The sequence below is a fragment of the Haliotis rufescens genome, unplaced genomic scaffold (assembly GCF_023055435.1).
Source record: "Haliotis rufescens isolate VD_foot unplaced genomic scaffold, xgHalRufe1.0.p SCAF_31, whole genome shotgun sequence".
NCBI lineage: Eukaryota > Metazoa > Mollusca > Gastropoda > Lepetellida > Haliotidae > Haliotis > Haliotis rufescens.
Window position 1 is genome coordinate 795,317 of NW_025964013.1, and position 23,385 is coordinate 818,701.

The window sequence follows — 23,385 nt, forward strand, 5'->3', positions numbered from 1 at the left end:
ATCCTTGATTTTTACATCTGGAATACTGGGAGCGTTTTGGTTTTTTAACCTGTGTTCACTATTTTGTTTTAGTTGTGTGGTTGGAACATAGTATTTACAAACTAATTGTGTATGTGTTTGTAATGAAATAACATTTAATGTCAATCTTAAACTAAAATTAGCAAAAACACTATCTATCACGGCCAGGTTGCTATTGATATGACTTATTGTACAGGACGTTATCAGTAGCGTGTCCAATGTACATGAACGTGACTGGACCGAACATGCCCGAAAGAACGGATGACGTTTATTGATAATAAGGAGATATACCTAGCTCAATTTTCTCAACTACTATCTGCTTAACAGAGTAACTTCCCAGGTGCAAAGGTGACATTTTCATATTTGATGTTAGAAATGTCAAGGCGTTCACTGTGTTTTCAAATGCTTCTTGCATTTATCACAGCTATGACCATCTATCTTGGCGGACGTTGGAGCTTTGAGGGTATGTGAGTGTACACTGAGGCAACGTTTCTATTTGTGGATTCCAACGAATAAAAGACAGGAACGCCTGTTTTTCTTTTCGACTTTATGTTTTAAAAGGCTAAACAATGAATCTTCATAAAAATGTAATGTGTCGTAACTTGAAAGCTATACATTTAGTAAGTGCATGTCATGTTGAATCAATTAGGAGCAAGACATTAAATGCTTTAGATTTTTCATGATTTGAAAAAGAGACATTTGAAGACGAATGGACTTAATTTGTTTTCAAATAACAAAGTAAATGTACTGTGCATTTACTGCTGTACTGTGCATTTACTGCTGTACTGTGAATTTACTGCTGTACTGTGCATTTATTGCTGTTGTGTTAAGTTACTGCTGTTCTGTGAAGTTACTGCTGTACTGTGAATTTACTGCTGTACTGTGCATTTACTGCTGTACAAGCCATTAGCATTATCAGATATTGAGAGTAAGATGCTTACACCGCTTACTCTTCTCTACTTAGTATTAGCAGGCCCGACTCGATACGTCATTTGTTAATGACATTGGCTGAATGTTGTGTTCTTGTCACTCGCAGTCACTAACGTACGTATTGCAGCGTGGCCGATATACAGCCATTTGTATGTATCGTAAACTTTAATGTGTTAAAACAGATGTGTGTAGGTTTGAAGACTTGAACTGCGGAACATAGCGTCTATCAGATAGTAGCACAGTTCTTCTTTTTAGGCCCCCGAGAGTTCAAGTCTGCATTGATGCCAGTCGTTCCGGCAGAGAAGGAAGTACTTCCATGTGAGAGCAATTAAGTCATTTCATATACTTACCACAACTAATGTAGCTCGTGTGTGATTTGATCATTTGTTGTATGAAAACTATCAAAATGGGTAATTTTCCACTTACGTTGATTTATATTATACAACCGTCTGATATATTTTAAGTATGGGATGATAAGTGTAGGATGGTAACATCATTGTAAGTAGGATATATCATACTATATCTTAAACTGCGTGCGTTCTCTGCAGTGTGATGCTTGGCCTACAAGGAACTGACACGCAGATGTCGTTGATTAACCACTATTGAATGATGTGTATATTTGTAATCAAATCTTTCAAAGGGTATTTCTAAGGGTATCATCAAACCTTCTTCAGACTAAATGGTTAACATGGCTCAGTGCACGCAGTGCTGACTGCATATAACCTTATTAGTGGAATAGAACAGACAAAAACAATAACAATACGACGTCCTCTACAACGGAGAAGCAACAGAGGGTAGGACCTATTTTAACTCTGGTCCCAACAAGCAATAGAGTGTGGGACCTATATTAACTCGGGTCCCCACGAGTTAGATTACGTACTGTGCCGGGTATGTCATCAAGAAATAGATATTGACTGCAGATTGTGTGTGAGGTAGGAAATTAGATGTTCCTCGTTACGTTTAGATGTTCGTCTGTCGAGGCCCACACCTGAAGCAACAAAGGTCATACTTCTGGCGTACATGCGGACTGGGTCAAGCTTCACAGGTGATATCATACAGCAGAGCCCGGATGTATTCTACATGTTTGAACCGTTATTCGCCGTGGAGAAGTATCATTTGTCTCACCTTTTTGACATCAACAACAAAAGGTGAGTTGCACTTGAGGCATCGCGTGGTGAGTGAGTGAGTGAGTGAGTGAGTGAGTGAGTGAGTGAGTGAGTGAGTGAGTGAGCCCGGTTCTGCAACGAACGCTTACAAAGTTGCCTGTTCTCCTACGCGAAAGTAATGACGTATATGTACTTCAAATGAAGATATGTACGCGCAATGGAGAAATTAACAAACAAATCTTGATAGGTTTCACTTCCTGGTTTGTACTTTCAGATTCGACAAAGGCAAAGGGAAGAGGCAACAACACGTTCTTGAATCGTTACTAACCTGCGACCTGACATCCATGGACCCTACGACACTCACACAACATCACCTGAAGAACAGCTACAGCACCATCGACTATTACAACTGCACCAGGAATGTTGAATCAATATCCGATTTGAAAGAATGTCTCAAACCGGTGTTGTCAGAATGTGTCAAGTCCCGTGTTGTATTTGCCAAGGTCATCCGCACAAAGATGATCACAATGAAGGACCTCCTGTCCAAATATCCAGAATTGAAGGTCATACACCTCCTTCGTGACCCTAGAGGGCTCTTAGCGTCACAGCAGATGGTGGGGCATTTACCTGACGGTATAAGTGGGTCTGTTAAGGCAACGTGTGACAAAATGTATACTGATGTTAAAAAGTCCGTCAGTTTTAAGAAGATGTTCCCCGGGCGTGTTTTTACTCTACGTTATGAGGACATTGCTCTCGACCCAATTAATGTGTCTAAGCAAGTCTACGATTTCCTTGGAATAGAACTTACAAGCACAATACAAAACTACATCTTGGATATCACAGCTAACAATGTAACACGGTGTGGAGCAAGATGTATCAGTAAAAACTCAACCTATGCAGCGTTCAGATGGCGAGAGCATCTTTCGTATCGTGATGTGTCTGTTATTGATCATAGCTGCTCAGAATTGTATCGAAAGGTTGGATACCTAGCAGTAACAAAGGTTACGTTTCGCGACATGTCGAGGACAACCCTTACTGACATGCCCAAGGATTTAACACGAATTTAGGAATTAACAGAAAACGTTATTATTTCAATTTTTAACATTTTCTATCGTTGTACATACAAATAGAAAGAAAAACTAACTGAACGACGGCTTGACGGATATCTGTTCTGGCTCGAGTCACGTTATCATATGTTGGAAATGTGTTTTACGTTGGAATTGAATCAACCAATGTATAACAAGGTGACTATGCCTGTCGTCTGAGGCGACAAACAGGATCGGGTCGTCAGGCTTGCTGACTTGGTTGATACATGTTATCGTATCCCAAATGCGTGGATCGATACTCATGATGTCAATCACTGGATTGTCTGGTCCAGACTTGATTATTTACACACTGCCGTCATACAGCTTGAATATTGCTAAGTGCGGCGTTAAACAACAAACAGACAAACAAATAAACTGATAAACAAGGACAGGATAGAGACACATATTGATCCATTTACGCCACGCATGCCAGGAACGATACCAGAATAGTGGACAGGTGCACGATTGTGTTAAAGGTGAAAGTGTCACTGTTACAAGGACAAGGACCATCATAATACCACAGTTAGGCATTTCTGCGGTCCTTTGTCTCAGAAAACAAATCTGAAAGTTATTCACCCTTGATCTATTTCTTTTGGAAGATACCCAGAGAATGGCATCTTACATTATTAATTCGATATACAAAATCGCGGTAAGTATGTTGCACGTGTAATGCCAGTAAGTTCGGCAAGGTTCCTTGAAAATAATAGAATGGGTCTCAGCTAATCAGAATCCGACACTCAGTGTAAGGTAAGATATGTAAGGTGGGTATGTGCTGCGTGTAATGTGGACGGGTACTTGTTGTGCTTACTTACTTACTTACTTTGGAGATTTAACGTGCGCTTTCCGACTGATGCGTATTTCGCACACGGGCCCGGCCAGACCATGAAATTTGTTTCCGAAAGGGGCGAAAGTGGTCTGTGCAACCGAAGAGGGGGCTTTAGGGGTTGCTTATATAGAATTTTCGGAATTTTGAGATTTGGAATAGATGCCGTTGGGGAGGGGGGGGGGGGGGGGGGGGGAGAACTAAGGGAGCTGGGCATGGTGGATGTTTGTTTGTTTATGTGATTTTGATTTGGTAGATAATTGTGTTTTTAGATACGTTTTATTAGTTCCGTTTTGATTAAGAATACGCCTAAGGCCTTGAATTTTTCTAGTTTATTTTGTGGGTTTAGTATTGCTTCTAGAGTGAGAGCCTTGTTTAGATTGAGGGTGGTTTGTAATGCGGATCTGAAGATCCGTCCGTGTAAATGTGACACCAATTTGGCCAATTTTCGTGTATGTATGCTAGTGTGGTGGTTTTAGCTATGTTTGGGTCAGTTGGTTTATTTATTTGGCTAGTTGTGTATGTGTTGCAGGTATATGTACGAGCACAAAGTGTGTTATTGCAGTCAATACACACACAACAAACAAGGTGTATTATTGCAGTCAATACACACACAACGAACAAGGTGTGTTATTGCAGTCAATACACACACAACAAACAAGGTGTGTTATTGCAGTCAATACACAAACAACAAACAAGGTGTTTTATTGCAGTCAATACACACACAACAAACAAGGTGTTTTATTGCAGTCCATACACACACAACAAACAAGGTGTTTTATTGCAGTCAATACACAAACAACAAACAAGGTGTGTTATTGCAATCAATACACATACAACAAACAAGGTGTGTTATTGCAGTCAATACACACACAACGAACAAGGTGTGTTATTGCAGTCAATACACAAAACAACAAACAAGGTGTGTTATTGCAGTCAATACACACACAACGAACAAGGTGTTTTATTGCAGTCAATACACATACAACAAACAAGGTGTGTTATTGGAGTCAATACACACAACAAACAAGGTGTTTTATTGCAGTCCATACACACACAACAAACAAGGTGTTTTATTGCAGTCCATACACACACAACAAACAAGGTGTTTTATTGCAGTCAATACACACACAACAAACAAGTTGTTTTATTGCAGTCAATACACATACAAGAAACAAGGTGTGTTATTGCAGTCAATACACACACAACAAACAAGGTGTTTTATTGCAGTCAATACACACACAACAAACAAGGTGTTTTATTGCAGTCCATACACACACAACAAACAAGGTGTTTTATTGCAGTCCATACACACACAACAAACCACATTCTCTGTACAACATGGCAGCTGCATTGTTTTAATTTCTTGAATATTTCAACATTTTTTAGACAAAAACGAGCCTGGATAATAATATGAATTGTATATGTCCGCCATGTGTTTGCATGATGGATTCAGCACGACAATGTTTGTTTACTCACATTTTACAGGCAAGGAATTATGTTCAACATTTGCGGCTATTTCTAACGCAATTTGCAGCATAAAACAGATGAACGCTTTGTGATTGGTTTCTACTGTAATTGACAGTACTTTGTAATGTCAGAAAATTAAATTAACTTTCAATCTGTTGTGTTTATGTGTTTGGTCGTGTGTTTGGTTTAAAACATAAAAATGCTTTGTCGTGATTTTGACTTTGATAAAATAGAACGACATGAAAAGAATCGACAACCACTTCTTTTATTACTATATTTGTACAACAAGCCATGGGTCAGGGCTCCTTCATCAGATATTCGTTCACCGTAAACACAATCAAGAAGTGTATTGTTCATGACACGCGACAACAGTTAAGTGTTAACCTTTCAAACGTCCTCAATCTAGCGCATAGTTTATGCCATAAAGATTCACTATGTTAGTTCCGAATGATTAGTTTTCTTGTACTTTAACAAATATTTGTCTTGAATCAGTTGTCAGAGCCTACGAGCCCTTCTAACAATACAGAATATACTAAGCCGAATCACTGTAATCAGATAGTTTGCTGCCATATGATACCTCCCTGCAAGGAGACCTCACGATACCCCCATAAGAGTTCGCGTCAGTTGATCTTCCTAATCGGCATCGAGACTTCTACATTTTCGGTACGAGTGACCGAAGCATACAACGAGGTTTATCTGAGTTTTGAATCTCGAAAACGAATATAATCGAAGAATTCCTAAATCAAAAACATAAAGCGGCTTTATTATACTATTGTGGATATTATATACATCCTGTCGTTTCTGAGCGCCATTGCATCTGCACTCACAAGGATGTAGAATTGTATTGGTGAATTGAAACCTATGATTGTGGGTTCGAATCCCGGTTCGCCCCGATTATGTTTCTAGGTTTGTCAGCACCATACCCGTGCTCTAGGGTTTCACCGAAGTGGTAAACGTCTGAGACCTGCATCACTTCGGGCTTTCCTCCAACATTAAGCTGACACGCCGTGATATACCTGGAATACTGTTAAAAGTGGCGTTAAACCCAACGCACTCACTCACAATTCCAGAGATAATATGAGACATGGTTATACACCTTAGATTACATATACCAGAGAGTATATGAGACATGGTTATACACAGAGGATTACATACACCAAAGAGTATATAACACATGGTTATACGCCTCAGATTACATATACCAGAGAGTATATGAGACATGGTTATACACCGAGAATTACATTCACCAAAGAGTATATAACACATGGTTATAACCTCAGATTACATATACCAGAGAGTATATGAGACATGGTTATACACAGAGGATTACATACACCAAAGAGTATATAACACATGGTTATACGCCTCAGATTACATATACCAGAGAGTATATGAGACATGGTTATACACAGAGGATTACATATACCAAAGAGTATATAACACATTGTTATACACCTAAGATTCCATATACCAGAGAGTATATGAGGCATGGTTATACACAGAAGATTACATATACCAAAGAAATTAACGAGCCTGACAAGCCGATCCCGTTAGTCGCCTCTTACGACAAGCATAGTCGCCTTTTACGGCAAGCATGGGTTGCTGAAGACTTACTCTACCCTGGAGCTTCAGGGGCCGTACATAGTGTCCCAGCCGTCCTCAATAACGACATTTGTGAACACCCCCTGCTTTACTCTGTGACAATGAAAAACAATGTTTTCATTTTGATTTTAAACTTGCACTATATTAATTTTGTAGTGTTGGTTTTCACCTATTACCAGGTGATATGTTGAAAATCCTTGATTTTTACATCTGGAATACTGGGAGCGTTTTGGTTTTTTAACCTGTGTTCACTATTTTGTTTTAGTTGTGTGGTTGGAATATAGTATTTACAAACTAATTGTGTATGTGTTTGTAATGAAATAACATTTAATGTCAATCTTAAACTAAAATTAGCAAAAACACTATCTATCACGGCCAGGTTGCTATTGATATGACTTATTGTACAGGACGTTATCAGTAGCGTGTCCAATGTACATGGACGTGACTGGACCGAACATGCCCGAAAGAACGGATGACGTTTATTGATAATAAGGAGATATACCTACATGTAGCTCAATTTTCTCAACTACTATCTGCTTAACAGAGTAACTTCCCAGGTGCAAAGGTGACATTTTCATTTTGATGTTAGAAATGTCAAGGCGTTCACTGTGTTTTCAAATGCTTCTTGCATTTATCATAGCTATGACCATCTATCTTGGCGGACGTTGGAGCTTTGAGGGTATGTGAGTGTACACTGAGGCAACGTTTCTATTTGTGGATTCCAACGAATAAAAGACAGGAACGCCTGTTTTTCTTTTCGACTTTATGTTTTAAAAGGCTAAACAATGAATCTTCATAAAAATGTAATGTGTCGAAACTTGAAAGCTATACATTTAGTAAGTGCATGTCATGTTGAATCAATTAGGAGCAAGACATTAAATGCTTTAGATTTTTCATGATTTGAAAAAGAGACATTTGAAGACGAATAGACTTAATTTGTTTTCAAATAACAAAGATAATTGCAGTATCACAATCTATGATATGATTAACACGTGTTATTTAGCAGCCGATTAGGTTATCTACGACGTAGCTTTACTATGCATTTACTGCTGTACTGTGCATTTACTGCTGTACTGTGCATTTATGGCTGTACTGTGCATTTACTGCTGTACTGTGCATTAACTGCTGTACTGTGCATTTACTGCTGTACTGTGCATTCACTGCTGTATTGTGAATTTACTGCTGTACTGTGAATTTACTGCTGTACTGTGCATTTACTGCTGTACTGTGAATTTACTGCTGTACTGTGCATTTACTGCTGTTGTGTTAAGTTACTGCTGTTCTGTGAAGTTACTGCTGTACTGTGAATTTACTGCTGTACTGTGCATTTACTGCTGTACATGCCATTAGCATTATCAGATATTGAGAGTAAGATGCTTACACCGCTTACTCTTCTCTACTTAGTATTAGCAGGCCCGACTCGATGCGTCATTTGTTAATGACATTGGCTGAATGTTGTGTTCTTGTCACTCGCAGTCACTAACGTACGTATTGCAGCGTGGCCGATATACAGCCATTTGTATGTATCGTAAACTTTAATGTGTTAAAACAGATGTGTGTAGGTTTGAAGACTTGAACTGCGGAACATAGCGTCTATCAGATAGTAGCACAGTTCTTCTTTTTAGGCCCTCGAGAGTTCAAGTCTGCATTGATGCCAGTCGTTCCGGCAGAGAAGGAAGTACTTCCATGTGAGAGCAATTAAGTCATTTCATATACTTACCACAACTAATGTAGCTCGTGTGTGATTTGATCATTTGTTGTATGAAAACTATCAAAATGGGTAATTTTCCTCTTACGTTGATTTATATTATACAACCGTCTGATATATCTTAAGTATGGGATGATAAGTGTAGGATGGTAACATCATTGTAAGTAGGATATATCCTAATATATCTTAAACTGCGTGCGTTCTCTGCAGTGTGATGCTTGGCCTACAAGGAACTGACACGCAGATGTCGTTGATTAACCACTATTGAATGATGTGTATATTTGTAATCAAATCTTTCAAAGGGTATTTCTAAGGGTATCATCAAACCTTCTTCAGACTAAATGGTTAACATGGCCCAGTGCACGCAGTGCTGACTGCATATAACCTTATTAGTGGAATAGAACAGACAAAAACAATAACAATACGACGTCCTCTACAACGGAGAAGCAACAGAGGGTAGGACCTATTTTAACTCTGGTCCCAACAAGCAATAGAGTGTGGGACCTATATTAACTCGGGTCCCCACGAGTTAGATTACGTACTGTGCCGGGTTCGCATCAAGAAATAGATATTGACTGCAGATTGTGTGTGAGGTAGGAAATTAGATGTTTCTCGTTACGTTTAGATGTTCGTCTGTCGAGGCCCACACCTGAAGCAACAAAGGTCATACTTCTGGCGTACATGCGGACTGGGTCAAGCTTCACAGGTGATATCATACAGCAGAGCCCGGATGTATTCTACATGTTTGAACCGTTATTCGCCGTGGAGAAGTATCATTTGTCTCACCTTTTTGACATCAACAACAAAAGGTGAGTTGCACTTGAGGCATCGCGTGGTGAGTGAGTGAGTGAGTGAGTGAGTGAGTGAGTGAGTGAGTGAGTGAGTGAGTGAGTGAGTGAGCCCGGTTCTGCAACGAACGCTTACAAAGTTGCCTGTTCTCCTACGCGAAAGTAATGACGTATATGTACTTCAAATGAAGATATGTACGCGCAATGGAGAAATTAACAAACAAATCTTGATAGGTTTCACTTCCTGGTTTGTACTTTCAGATTCGACAAAGGCAAAGGGAAGAGGCAACAACACGTTCTTGAATCGTTACTAACCTGCGACCTGACATCCATGGACCCTACGACACTCACACAACATCACCTGAAGAACAGCTACAGCACCATCGACTATTACAACTGCACCAGGAATGTTGAATCAATATCCGATTTGAAAGAATGTCTCAAACCGGTGTTGTCAGAATGTGTCAAGTCCCGTGTTGTATTTGCCAAGGTCATCCGCACAAAGATGATCACAATGAAGGACCTCCTGTCCAAATATCCAGAATTGAAGGTCATACACCTCCTTCGTGACCCTAGAGGGCTCTTAGCGTCACAGCAGATGGTGGGGCATTTACCTGACGGTATAAGTGGGTCTGTTAAGGCAACGTGTGACAAAATGTATACTGATGTTAAAAAGTCCGTCAGTTTTAAGAAGATGTTCCCCGGGCGTGTTTTTACTCTACGTTATGAGGACATTGCTCTCGACCCAATTAATGTGTCTAAGCAAGTCTACGATTTCCTTGGAATAGAACTTACAAGCACAATACAAAACTACATCTTGGATATCACAGCTAACAATGTAACACGGTGTGGAGCAAGATGTATCAGTAAAAACTCAACCTATGCAGCGTTCAGATGGCGAGAGCATCTTTCGTATCGTGATGTGTCTGTTATTGATCATAGCTGCTCAGAATTGTATCGAAAGGTTGGATACCTAGCAGTAACAAAGGTTACGTTTCGCGACATGTCGAGGACAACCCTTACTGACATGCCCAAGGATTTAACACGAATTTAGGAATTAACAGAAAACGTTATTATTTCAATTTTTAACATTTTCTATCGTCGTACATACAAATAGAAAGAAAAACTAACTGAATGACGGCTTAACGGATATCTGTTCTGGCTCGAGTCACGTTATCATATGTTGGAAAAGTGTTTTACGTTGGAATTGAATCAACCAATGTATAACAAGGTGACTATGCCTGTCGTCTAAGGCGACAAACAGGATCGGGTCGTCGGGCTTGCTAAGTCAGCAATTGATACATGTTATCGTATCCAAATTGCGTGGATCGATGCTCATGATGTCAATCACTGGATTGTCTGGTCCAGACTTGATTATTTACACACTGCCGTCATACAGCTTGAATATTGCTAAGTGCGGCGTTAAACAACAAACAGACAAACAAACAAACTGGTAAACAAGGACAGGATAGAGACACATATTGATCCATTTACGCCACGCATGCCAGGAACGATACCAGAATAGTGGACAGGTGCACGATTGTGTTAAAGGTGAAAGTGTCACTGTTACAAGGACAAGGACCATCATAATACCACAGTTAGGCATTTCTGCGGTCCTTTGTCTCAGAAAACAAATCTAAAAGTTATTCACCCTTGATCTATTTCTTTTGGAAGATACCCAGAGAATGGCATCTTACTTTATTGATTCGATATACAAAATCGCGGTAAGTATGTTGCACGTGTAATGCCAGTAAGTTTGGCAAGGTTCCTTGAAAATAATAGAATGGGTCTCAGCTAATCGGAATCCGACACTCAGTGTAAGGTAAGATATGTAAGGTGGGTATGTGCTGCGTGTAATGTGGACGGGTACTTGTTGTGCTTACTTACTTACTTACTTACTTTGGAGATTTAACGTGCGCTTTCCGACTGATGCGTATTTCGCACACGGGTCCGGCCAGACCATTTAATGTGTTTCCGAAAGGGGCGAAAGTGGTCTGTGCAACCAAAGAGGGGGGTTTTAGGGGTTGCTTATATAGAATTTTCGGAATTTTGAGATTTGGAATAGATGCCGATGGGGTTGGGGGGGGGGGGGGGGGGGGAGAGAACTAAGGGAGCTGGGTATGGTGGATGTTTGTTTGTTTATGTGATTTTGATTTGGTAGATTATTGTGTTTTTAGTTGCGTTTTATTAGTTCCGTTTTGATTAAGAATACGCCTAAGGGCTTGAAGTTTTCTAGTTTATTTTGTGGGTTTAGTATTGCTTCTAGAGTGAGAGCCTTCTTTAGATTGAGGGTGGTTTGTATTGCGGTTCGATGTGTTAGGTAGTATGTGCAGTGGATGAGTGCGTGTTCTAGGGTTTCTAGTTGTTTGCAGTGTGGGCAGTTACCTGTAGTGTGTATTTTTTTTTAAATTTAGGTGGTTATTTAGGTTGGTGTGTCTTGTTTTGAGTTTAGTCATTACTCTGTCGATTTTTTTTGATGGATGGAGAACTTTTGGTTTGGTTAGTGGTTTGCTGAGTACTTTTTGATTTGGCTATTTGAGTTTAGATATAGGTTATGCCATTTTGTGGTGATTTTTTGCTTCTTTACACTTTTAATTTCTGATTTTGAGATGGGTAAGTTTAAGCTTATTTCTGGGATTTTGAGGGATAGTTTAGCTGCTTTATCGGCGTTTTCATTACCGTATATTCCTACGTGGGCGGGTATCCACAAGAAGGTTATTTGTTTGCCTGCCTTAGTTAGGTCGTTGGAGTGAGTGAGTGAGTGAGTATGGTTTTACGCCGCTTTTAGCAATATTCCAGCAATATCACGGCGGGGGTCACCAGAAATGGGCTTCACACATTGTACCCATGTCGGGAATCGAACCCGGGTCTTCGGCGTGACGAGCGAACGCTTTAACCACTAGGCTACCCGACCGCCCCTTAGGTCGTTGGAGCTTTTAAGTATTTGATTTATTAATTTAGGTCGGTTTTTGGTATTTTTGTTTGGGAGGGCTTGCAGTCCACTTAGGGAGTCGGTAAGTATTAGGATTTTTTTGTGGTTTTTGGATTCTTGATTATGGAGGGCTGAGGCCATGCCCATTAGTTCTGCCGTGAATATTGATTGGTTGTTTGGGAGTCGGAAGGATTGTGTGGTTTTAGTTGGTTGTGTGGTATGGACTCCGAAACCTGTGTGTTTGGAGGTCGGATCTGACGATCCGTCCGTGTAAATGTGACACCAATTTGGCCAATTTTCGTGTATGTATGCTAGTGTGGTAGTTTTAGTTATGTTTGGGTCGGTTTGTTTAGTTATTTGGCTAGTTTTGTGTGTGTTGCAGGTATATGTACGTGCACAAGGTGTGTTATTGCAGTCAATACGCACACAACAAACAAGGTGTTTTTTATTGCTGTCAATACACACACAACAAACAAGGTGTGTTATTGCAGTCAATACACACACAACAAACAAGGTGTATTATTGCAGTCAATACACACACAACAAACAAGGTGTTCTATTGCAGTCCATGCACACACAACAAACAATGTGTTTTATTGCAGTCAATACACACACAACAAACAAGGTGGTTATTGCAGTCAATACACACACAACAAACAAGGTGTTTTATTGCAGTCCATACACACACAACAAACAAGGTGTTTTATTGCAGTCAATACACACACAACAAACAAGGTCTTTCATTGCAGTCAATACACACACAACAAACAAGGTGTTTTATTGCAGTCAATACACACACAACAAACAAGGTGTTTCATTGCAGTCAATACACACACAACAAACAAGTTGTTTTATTGCAGTCAATACACACACAACAAACAAGGTGTTTTATTGCAGTCAATACACACACAACAAACTAGGTGTTTTATTGCAGTCAATACACACACAATAAACAAGGTGTTTTATTGCAGTCCATACACACACAACAAACAAGGTGTTTTATTGCAGTCAATACACACACAACAAACCACATTCTCTGTACAACATGGCAGCTGCATTGTTTTAATTTCTTGAATATTTCAACATTTTTTAGACAAAAACGAGCCTGGATAATAATATGAATTGTATATGTCCGCCATGTGTTTGCATGATGGATTCAGCACGACAATGTTTGTTTACTCACATTTTACAGGCAAGGAATTATGTTCAACATTTGCGGCTATTTCTAACGCAATTTGCAGCATAAAACAGATGAACGCTTTGTGATTGGTTTCTACTGTAATTGACAGTACTTTGTAATGTCAGAAAATTAAATTAACTTTCAATCTGTTGTGTTTATGTGTTTGGTCGTGTGTTTGGTTTAAAACATAAAAATGCTTTGTCGTGATTTTGACTTTGATAAAATAGAACGACATGAAAAGAATCGACAACAACTTCTTTTATTACTATATTTGTACAACAAGCCATGGGTCAGGGCTCCTTCATCAGATATTCGTTCACCGTAAACACAATCAAGAAGTGTATTGTTCATGACACGCGACAACAGTTAAGTGTTAACCTTTCAAACGTCCTCAATCTAGCGCATAGTTTATGCCATAAAGATTCACTATGTTAGTTCCGAATGATTAGTTTCTAAGTTTTCTTGTACTTAAACAAATATTTGTCTTGGTTCAGTTGTCAGAGTCTACGAGCCCTTCTAACAATACAGAATATACTAAGCCGAATCACTGTAATCAGATAGGTTGCTGCCATATGATACCTCCCTGCAAGGAGACCTCACGATACCCCCATAAGAGTTCGCGTCAGTTGAACTTTCTAATCGGCATCGAGACTTCTACATTCTCGGTACGAGTGACCGAAGCATACAACGAGGTTTATCTGAGTTATGAATCTCGAAAACGAATATAATCGAAGAATTCCTAAATCAAAAACATAAAGCGGCTTTATTATACTATTGTGGATATTATATACATCATGTCGTTTCTGAGCGCCATTGCATCTGCATGATTGTGGGTTCGAATCCCGGTTCGCCCCGATTATGTTTCTAGGTTCGTGCTCGTGGGTTTCACCGAAGTGGTAAACTTCTGAGACCTGCATCACTTCGGGCTGTCCTCCAATATTAAGCTGACACGCCGTGATGTAACTGGAATACTGTTAAAAGCGGCGTTAAACCCAATGCACTCACTCACAATTCCGAGGATTACATACACCAAAGAGTATATAACACATGGTTATAACCACAGATTACATATACCAGAGAGTATATGAGACATGGTTATACACCGACAATTACATTCACCAAAGAGTATATAACACACGGTTATACGCCACAGACTCCATATACCAGAGAGTATATGAGACATGGTTATACACCGAGAATTACATTCACCAAAGAGTATATAACACATGGTTATACGCTACAAGCTCCATATACCGGAGAGTAAATGAGACATGGTTATACACAGAGGATTACATATACCAAAGAGTATATAACACATGGTTATAACCTCAGATCACATATACCAGAGAGTATATGAGACATAGTTATACACAGAGGATTACATATACCAAAGAGTATATAACACATGGTTATAACCTCAGATTACATATACCAGAGAGTAAATGAGACATGGTTATACACCGAGGATTACATTCACCAAAATGTGTATAACACATGGTTATAGCCTCAGATTACATATACCAGAGAGAATATGAGACATGGTTATACACCGAGGATTAAATACACCAAAAAGTGTATAACACATGGTTATAACCTCAGATTACATATACCAGAGAGTATATGAGACATGGTTATACACCGAGGATTACATACACCAAAGAGTATATAACACATGGTTATACGCCCCAGACTCCATATACCGGAGAGTAGATGAGACATGGTTATACACCGAGGATTACATACACCAAAGAGTATATAACACATGGTTATAACCTCAGATTACATATACCAGAGAGTATATGAGACATGGTTATACACCGAGGATTACATACACCAAAGAGTGTATAACACATGGTTATAACCTCAGATGACATATACCAGAGAGTATATGAGACATGGTTATACACCGAAGATTACATATACCAAAGAGTATATGAGACGCGGTTATACACCTTGGATTACATATACCAAAGAGTGTATAACACATGGTTATAACCTCAGATTACATACACCAGAGAGTATATGAGACATGGTTATACACCTTGGATTACATATACCAAAAGTATATAACACATGGTTATACACCCAGGATTTCATATACCAAAGAGTATATAACACACGGTTATACACAGAGGATTACATAAGACACAGACCCCCTGCGTATACAGGGAGACAACAACACGAGGAATGGTGGCAGCGAATGAGCCCTGTGCCAGCTGCCGAGCGTTGCTAGCGTACTGATAGTATTTTTATACTAGTTGATGAGCCTACCGTAACGTCATCAACGAGAATTACATGGTATGCACAACAAAGCCACAAGCAAAGACATATCTGTTCGTTCAAAGTGGTGCTGTCACACATATATATAAAGATGGAACAATTGCAACTTCACACAACAGTATTTCAGTGGTAAGCTGACAGATTGAACCAAAGCAAGAAAAATACCGCCTGCGCTTGGGATTTGTGTTCCTCGTCGGGCAACTAAGAAAACCGCTTCTTGAGCCTGCAACTGGTAGAGTCGCAATGTTCTTACAGATTCATTTTACTTCGAGCGAAAACCCACCACGCGGGATCAGGTTCAAGAAAGAATATTGCAGAGTAGTTGTTCTTTTCAAATCGAATAAAACTAATTTTCCAATGTAACCTTGCCACTGGTCGTATTCATCTTTTTCTGTATTACTAAAGTGAAGGACAAACAGAACTCATTCGTGTGCCAGTCGTGGTAATTTCCTCCTGGGATCATCCAATTTACATCAATTGTACTTTGTCCCCCCGACGTTGTGCACGTAAACAAGCCCAGGATGTCGGTTGTCCTGCGAGAGATCCTTCTCTTATGGCAGGATGTAGTCTGCACACTATGTTGCGTTTCCCGTGGGACCTCGGACAAGTTAAGGGACGAGCTGATTATTAAGGGAACACGTAAATATGAGAGCATTTTACAAACTACATGTACATTACAAACACAATGTTTGCTATTAGACAGACTAGTTAAAGATATTGACATAGATCGATAAGGTTTTCTCAAAATCCGACCAAATTAAATGCAGGACCATCTGCACAAATGCTGTGAGATTTAATGAACACAATGTGTTGTAATTACATGTAGCTGAAGTAAGCATCGCAACATTCCAGCCCTCAACCAAGCTCATGCCATTTTTCCTACACGGTCTCACGTCTCCAGACATAGATGACGCGTTCTGGACAGCAGCGTCTGCAGCTTGGATTCCCCCACATAGGGCAGCATTTACAGTGACCACACTAACACCATACGGTAACCTTCATGAAAGGACAATTACATTCCGCTTTGGGAAGCATTCTCGATAAGCTGTGTACCTTGTATCAAAACAGTTCGATAACGGCACTGAACCGTAATATCGTTTCCTAGCGGAAAATTATAAAATCCATCTATAAACACACTCCACACAGACTTCCTGACAGTACATACTGCAATCAGGTTTTGATGTACTTTCATGAGCTATGTTCACACAATCATTTTCGACAAAGCACACATTCTTCCATGTGTACCTTTAACCAGATCATCGCCAGTTGTTACGGAAGTTTCTATAAAAGAGTTAAAATTTTCCGTCGTCACGCCGAAGACCCGGGTTCGATTCCCCCGTTGGATATTGCTGGACTATTGCTAAAAGCGGCGTAAAACAATACTCACTCACTCTAAATAAGAGCTCCCAATAAAGTAGCCATCCCGGGAGAAGGTGTGATTTGGGGGGAACAAGGTATACATGTCTCTATTTGTTGTCACCAACCGCTGGTGTGTGCACACCTTAAACCACACAACTTCTTGATCGGGGTTTCCCGTTTTGGCAGATAAGTGTATATGCGAACCGTTACATCCAAAAAGTCCGTTCTTGGTGTGCGTGGTTGATGGAATGTTGCTTACAGTTGGGGAAACAATACTCACTCCTTCTCCTTGATGTGCCTTTAGTCCAATATGGTGATCTTACTCCAATCGTTAAAAGGAGAATACAGACTTGTGACAACCTTTCCCCTACATAGGAATATTTCATATGTCAGTTCTAAGCAAGATCTATTTGAAAAATGCTCGAATATCATCGTGACTTGACTCGAGGAACATCATAGCTTATTCTCAGAATGGCTTCTGTAGAAGGAAGAGCTGTTTTTATACCTTGTACACAATCAGTTAGGGTAGAGTGGACGTTAACCAGCACAGCTTTAGCTGATTCGTGGATCTAACGAACGCCACCGTTTGGCCAGGATACGCTCACCTTTTCGCGAACACCTGGTATCATCACTATATGATAGTTATACATAAACACATGCTCATGACATAGTTTGAATCGTCAAAGCGACTCTGCGTTCGGCAGGGATTTCTTTTGAATATGGAAAGGGTTTTGATAATGTGCACAGAAACTGCATATGTTTAAAGCTGTAAAAAGCAGGGATACACCGGGAAATGTTTTCTACTTTACAATCACTCTATGACAACACAACCAGCGCTGTACGACTTAACCATTCTTCACTGAGTGTTTGCAAGGGAGTGAAACCAGGCTGTATTCTGTCGCCGACACTGTTCTCCAAGCACATCACCGACACTGTTCTCCATGCACAGCACCGACCTGGCAGAGGAATAGACCAGCTAAATGAAGGCGTTGCTGTTGACGACATCTGTGCCTCGATATTATTATATGCGGACGATATAGTCTTGCTGGCTCCTATTTAAAAAAGCTACAGAAAATGCTCGATGTTGCCTCAGACTGGTGTCATACATGGCGTATACATATAAATCCTGACTGATCGGAGATAATCGTCGTTAGAAAGATAATAACTAATCAGTCAGCTGTCCAATTTTCATGTTGTTCTTATCCTGTGGAATATGTTGGTTCCAAAAAGTATTGGTTACCATGACGTCACAATCAAATGACATCACTAATGGCTCTGCCACTGAAGCTGTTAGCAGTACGTTTTACACTTAAGACACTTCTTATTACTGTCTACTAACTGAAAAGGTTGGAAGAATGGTGTTTGATAATAAATAAAATCTCACTCTCGTATCTTTTGATATCAAATTTATGAACACTCGATGATATTAGTCGAAAAACTCCTCGGCAAATCTCGGAGTTTTTCCACTTTTATCAACTCGTGTTGATATATTTGATATCAAAACACACTCGGGAGAGATTCTCTATTTATCATCCAAAATTGGCTCCCACAGAAGATATCGCTTGGGTGAGATCATTGTAGATATCGCTGCAATGGAATTGCATCACAATGCTTTGCAGACCATTGTGACGTCATTGTTACCATGCCGTCACAATCAAATGACATTACTAATGGCTCTACTACTGAAGCTGTTAGCAATAACTCAAGACACTGCTTATTACTGTCTACAAACTGAAGTTGGAAGAATGATGTTGGATGATAAATAAAACCTCACCCTCGTGTCTTTGATATCAAATATATTAACACTCGTCGATAAAAGTGGAAAAACACCTCTTTCCTCACTAGCAATTACTTTAGTGGATCGGGTGGTCAGACTCGGTCATTTGGATGGCGCAGTACCCCATCAACTTTGGTTATTGCTCAACCCACTGATCACTGGATTGTCTGGCCCAGACTCGATTGACTATATGCCGCCGTCGTACAGCGACAGTATTTCGCGGTGCGGCGTTAGGCAACAAACAAAACCTTTTTGCATCTAAATTGTGTGAGTGGCCAGCTAATCCTATCAATAGAGTGGTAAATTGTAATACACGAAATTACAAACAAGTGTGTTGAGTTAAGTTTTGGTGCCATAACAAGGCAAAACAATTTCCATCCATTTGCCAACGGTGTTGTTTCATGCCTATGGTTCTCTACAACATAATTTCACATAGTTTCGAAATGGTCAATTTACTTGTTTGTTTGCTTGTTGCACTCAGAATACTGCATATATACGACGGAGGTGTGTAAATAATCGAGTCTAGACCAGACAATCCAGTGGCTGACATCATGAGCATCGATCTCGCAATTGTGATACAAAGACATGCATCAACCAAGTCAGCGAGCTTGGTCACCTGATCTCGTTAGTCGCCTCTTACAAGCAGGGTTGCTGAAGACCTATTCTAACACGGAATCTTCACGCGCCTAATTTACTTGTAACTGTGCAATTATAATGTGTACACCAAGGAACAGTACATAGTGCCTACAGGGATTATTTCCTACTTTGCTTCATGTTTACAACCCCATGGGGTTTCCGTGGTCGGACATGTCCCAAGCACCCCATGGTTGTCACAGGAGCTTGTGTGGATTCCGTGGTCGGACAGGTCCCAAGCACCCCATGGTTGTCACAGGAGCTTGTGTGGATTCCGTGGTCGGACATGTCCCAAGCACCCCATGGTTGTCACAGGAGCTTGTGTGGATTCCGTGGTTGGACAGGTCCCAAGCACCCCATGGTTGTCACAGGAGCTTGTGTGGATTCCGTGGTCGGACATGTCCCAAGCACCCCATGGTTGTCACAGGAGCTTGTGTGGATTCCGTGGTCGGACAGGTCCCAAGCACCCCATGGTTGTCACTGGAGCTTGTGTGGATTCCGTGGTCGGACATGTCCCAAGCACCCCATGGTTGTCACAGGAGCTTGTGTGGATTCCGTGGTCGGACAGGTCCCAAGCACCCCATGGTTGTCACAGGAGCTTGATGTAAGATGATCAGGGAACCTGGCGCACTGCGTCATATGGGCGCTGCTCATGATGTCGGTCACTGGTTTGTTGACAAGACTCATTTATGCACAAGCTACCACGAAAGAGAATGTTGCGGCTTGCGGCATTAATCGAAACACAGTCATTTTTACAATTCCTAAGTCCCTAACACCAGGTATAATCACTGATAGTGGTTCATAAACACATGCTCATAATATAGTCGGAATCGTACACCCAATTCTCCTTTAACCAGAGTTTTCTTGTAGGGCCGAATTTGTATAACATAACACCTTGTTACCACAGGGATAGTCCTGGAAATATTTCTTTTTCCACGAAAAACATATTCTCTCTAAAATCATTGCAGTTGTTTTATTTCGTTGTCAATAACCAGCTTTTTAGACTAACGGTCTCACAACAGAAAAAAACACATAAACCTTTTTAAAAGAAGTATGGTATATCTCCGCTTTGAACATCATTCAATTATTCTAGCGTGTCAGCTAAATGTGGCAGGGGATCCCTCAGCGTGGAAAGGTGGGGAAGTGAAACCACTTTGATCAAACCAAAACGCAGGGGTATTTTTCCTTGATTCATTTATCCCTTCGATTGTAAGTGACTGTCTTGCCATGGGTGCGATAAAGAAGATCAGATCGCTGCTGGGCAGGAATTGTCTCGTGTCATCTACTCCAAGCCTAAGTGGTTTACACGGTGTGGTGTGGTCAGCTTCCGATAATGTTACGGGCCGCAGACACCTACAAATGAATGGAATAAAGAGAATACTCTTAATGTAATCACCCTTATATCTATGATAATGGTCGGTAACATCCAATTGAACATGGATGAGTAGCACATTAGATCAATCATGTCAGGCGGATGATCTTAACTAGTAATCAATCCCCCTACTGTCTAGAGTTGCCCTAGTTACGCTACTCCTAGACACTTTAGTGATCACTTTGTCAATTCTGTGGCCGCTCACCTTTCACATAAAAGATTTCTGTGAAATACCCATTGTCATTGTCGAGGAATCGTTCACCTGTTTTCCTTTTCAAGGAAATAAAGCTATCTCAACTGAATGTCAGCTGAACTAAGCTTTAATGGTTTCAATACAAACTTCTACACCACTTCCTTCCTACTAATAGTATATTATTCAAAATGGGATGTGTGGACAGTAATGTGTGTAACCTTTGTGACACACACATAGAAACGACAGAACATTTGTTTTGGGATTGCAGTGAAATGAAAACGATCTGGACATCACTGGAACTTTGGCTAAATACCATCGCTCAAATCAAAGTAAATATCACTGTAAATATCACTTCCTTGGATACAAGTTCAGAAGTAATGACCCATTAGACCTTATAATTATTCTTTGCAAAATTCTTATTTTCTCACGTCAAGACACAAGGCATATTCCATCGTTCGTTCCAGATCTTCCTGAATGAACTTGTACAACACTTATGAGTGGGAATTTAGACAAATTCTATAAACATTGGTCATGATGTCATGCACTTTTTCTGTAACATTTTCTGTTTTGTAAAAACAATATGAAATGAAACAAATAAAAAGTTATAACCAAATATATGAACTAAATGTCATATACATGTTTTCTTGGAAAGCCAGTGTTACTATGTTACATGTGATCAATGTATCTTGAAATTTCTTTGTTATCTAAAACACACACACACAATATCACGTAGGGACCTACAAATGGGTTATCCCCATATTCATAAAAAGGAATCAACATACGTACCCCAGAATAACTTTTGAGTTTGCTCCGGCCTGATTTAAATGTTCCTACTTTAGAAATGATCATTTCTGATATTTTGTGAGACAATACTGGCTGTAAAGGTTTCATAATCATGAGACCAGTGAAGATCCGGGGTAGAATAGGTCTTCCACAACCCATGCCTCCTGTAAAAGGCGACAATGCTTGTCGTAACAGGGGGCTAACGGGATCGGGTGATCAGGCTCGCTGACTTCGTTGATGCATGTCATCGTATCCCAATTGCATGGATTGATGTTCATGATGTCAATCACTGGATTGTCTGGTCCCGACTGGATTATTTACAGTCCGCCGTCATGTAGCTGGAATATTGCTGAATGCGGCGTTAAACAACAAACAAACAAATCATAATCATGAGTACATGAATCCTGAATATATATACAGCAAACTACACATACGCTTGTTAAATGTTGTGAGACATTTCACTAAACGCTCTTCTCATCATTGGTCAAATACTTTTCATAGCTAACTTCCGTGAAGCCCTGTGCCTTCCACTTCAACCTCCAATACCATGTTATCTAAGATGCAACCTGCTCACCACCACTTCATCCCCTGTAAACAAAATCGTTCCAGACAAGCTTCCATTCAGCCATTTTAAGTCAATAATGATTCAAATAATTATCTGACAACAAGAAAAACACGTTCATGTAGACGTCTTCTGACACTATATACAGGAACGAGGACCCCGGCTGACTGCAGCGTCTGGGCGTATACACACACAGACCACAATCTTTACTGGGGATGAAAGCGTTCTGATTGAATATTTACCACCGTGTCTGAATTTGATATGGGAATTAGACTTCAAGGAAAACACAACAAGACCACCGAAACAAATGTGTTGCCTGAAAGCGTCAGAACACTAAATTCTTAAGCTTCCACTTATGTTATGCGTAAGGTTCACTTAATTCTTTCTGAAAAGTGCAAACATCTATTTCTAAGCAGATGCGTAGAAAACTATCCAGAGGCACTTAAAACTATGTGGAAGAGTGCAAGCAGATGGCATGTCTCATACAGGCACGACTTATTCCTCCCGAGGCGCCCTTTGAAACAATAAACTGTAAAAGTCTGTTTTGTCTACAAACAATATAATGTCGATGCGAATGCTACGAAATGTTAAGAACGGTCGGGTAGCCTAGTGGTCAAAGCGTTCGCTCGTCACACCGATGATCTGGGTTCGATTCCCGACGTGGGTACAATGTGTGAAACCCATTTATGGTGTCCCCCGTCGTAATATTGTTGGAAAATTGCTTCAATCTGCGTAGAACCATACTCACTCACTCACTACGAAATGTTTAAGAAGAGATTAAGGA

The 23,385-nt window shown here is 40.2% G+C and overlaps 2 protein-coding genes across 2 annotated transcripts; both read left to right on the plus strand.

The window, feature by feature from the left end:
* The first annotated feature begins 1,209 nt into the window (after positions 1–1,209).
* On the plus strand, positions 1,210–3,331 carry LOC124136827 (carbohydrate sulfotransferase 1-like). Its single transcript, XM_048380615.1, has 3 exons — positions 1,210–1,266; positions 1,913–2,096; positions 2,329–3,331. The coding sequence occupies exons 1-3, from the start codon at positions 1,230–1,232 to the stop codon at positions 3,119–3,121; spliced, it is 1,014 nt and encodes a 337-aa protein (XP_048236572.1). The 5' UTR covers positions 1,210–1,229; the 3' UTR covers positions 3,122–3,331.
* A 4,345-nt stretch (positions 3,332–7,676) lies between these two features.
* On the plus strand, positions 7,677–10,584 carry LOC124136826 (carbohydrate sulfotransferase 1-like). The gene is made up of 4 exons (XM_046502875.1): positions 7,677–7,713; positions 8,660–8,722; positions 9,368–9,551; positions 9,792–10,584. Exons 1-4 carry the CDS (start codon positions 7,677–7,679, stop codon positions 10,582–10,584), a joined length of 1,077 nt encoding a protein of 358 aa, XP_046358831.1.
* The last annotated feature ends 12,801 nt before the right edge of the window (positions 10,585–23,385 follow it).

What these genes read in the sequence shown, in the direction of transcription:
- LOC124136827 (XM_048380615.1), top strand. Translation starts at nt 1,230, where the DNA reads ATGCCAGTCGTTCCGGCAGAGAAGGAAGTACTTCCAT. An exon ending in AGAGAAGGAAGTACTTCCAT is followed by an intron (nt 1,267 to 1,912) that starts GTGAGAGCAATT and finishes CGTTACGTTTAG; the next exon opens with ATGTTCGTCTGTCGAGGCCC. An exon ending in TTTGACATCAACAACAAAAG is followed by an intron (nt 2,097 to 2,328) that starts GTGAGTTGCACT and finishes TTGTACTTTCAG; the next exon opens with ATTCGACAAAGGCAAAGGGA.
- LOC124136826 (XM_046502875.1), top strand. Translation starts at nt 7,677, where the DNA reads ATGACCATCTATCTTGGCGGACGTTGGAGCTTTGAGG. An exon ending in CGGACGTTGGAGCTTTGAGG is followed by an intron (nt 7,714 to 8,659) that starts GTATGTGAGTGT and finishes TCTTCTTTTTAG; the next exon opens with GCCCTCGAGAGTTCAAGTCT. An exon ending in AGAGAAGGAAGTACTTCCAT is followed by an intron (nt 8,723 to 9,367) that starts GTGAGAGCAATT and finishes CGTTACGTTTAG; the next exon opens with ATGTTCGTCTGTCGAGGCCC.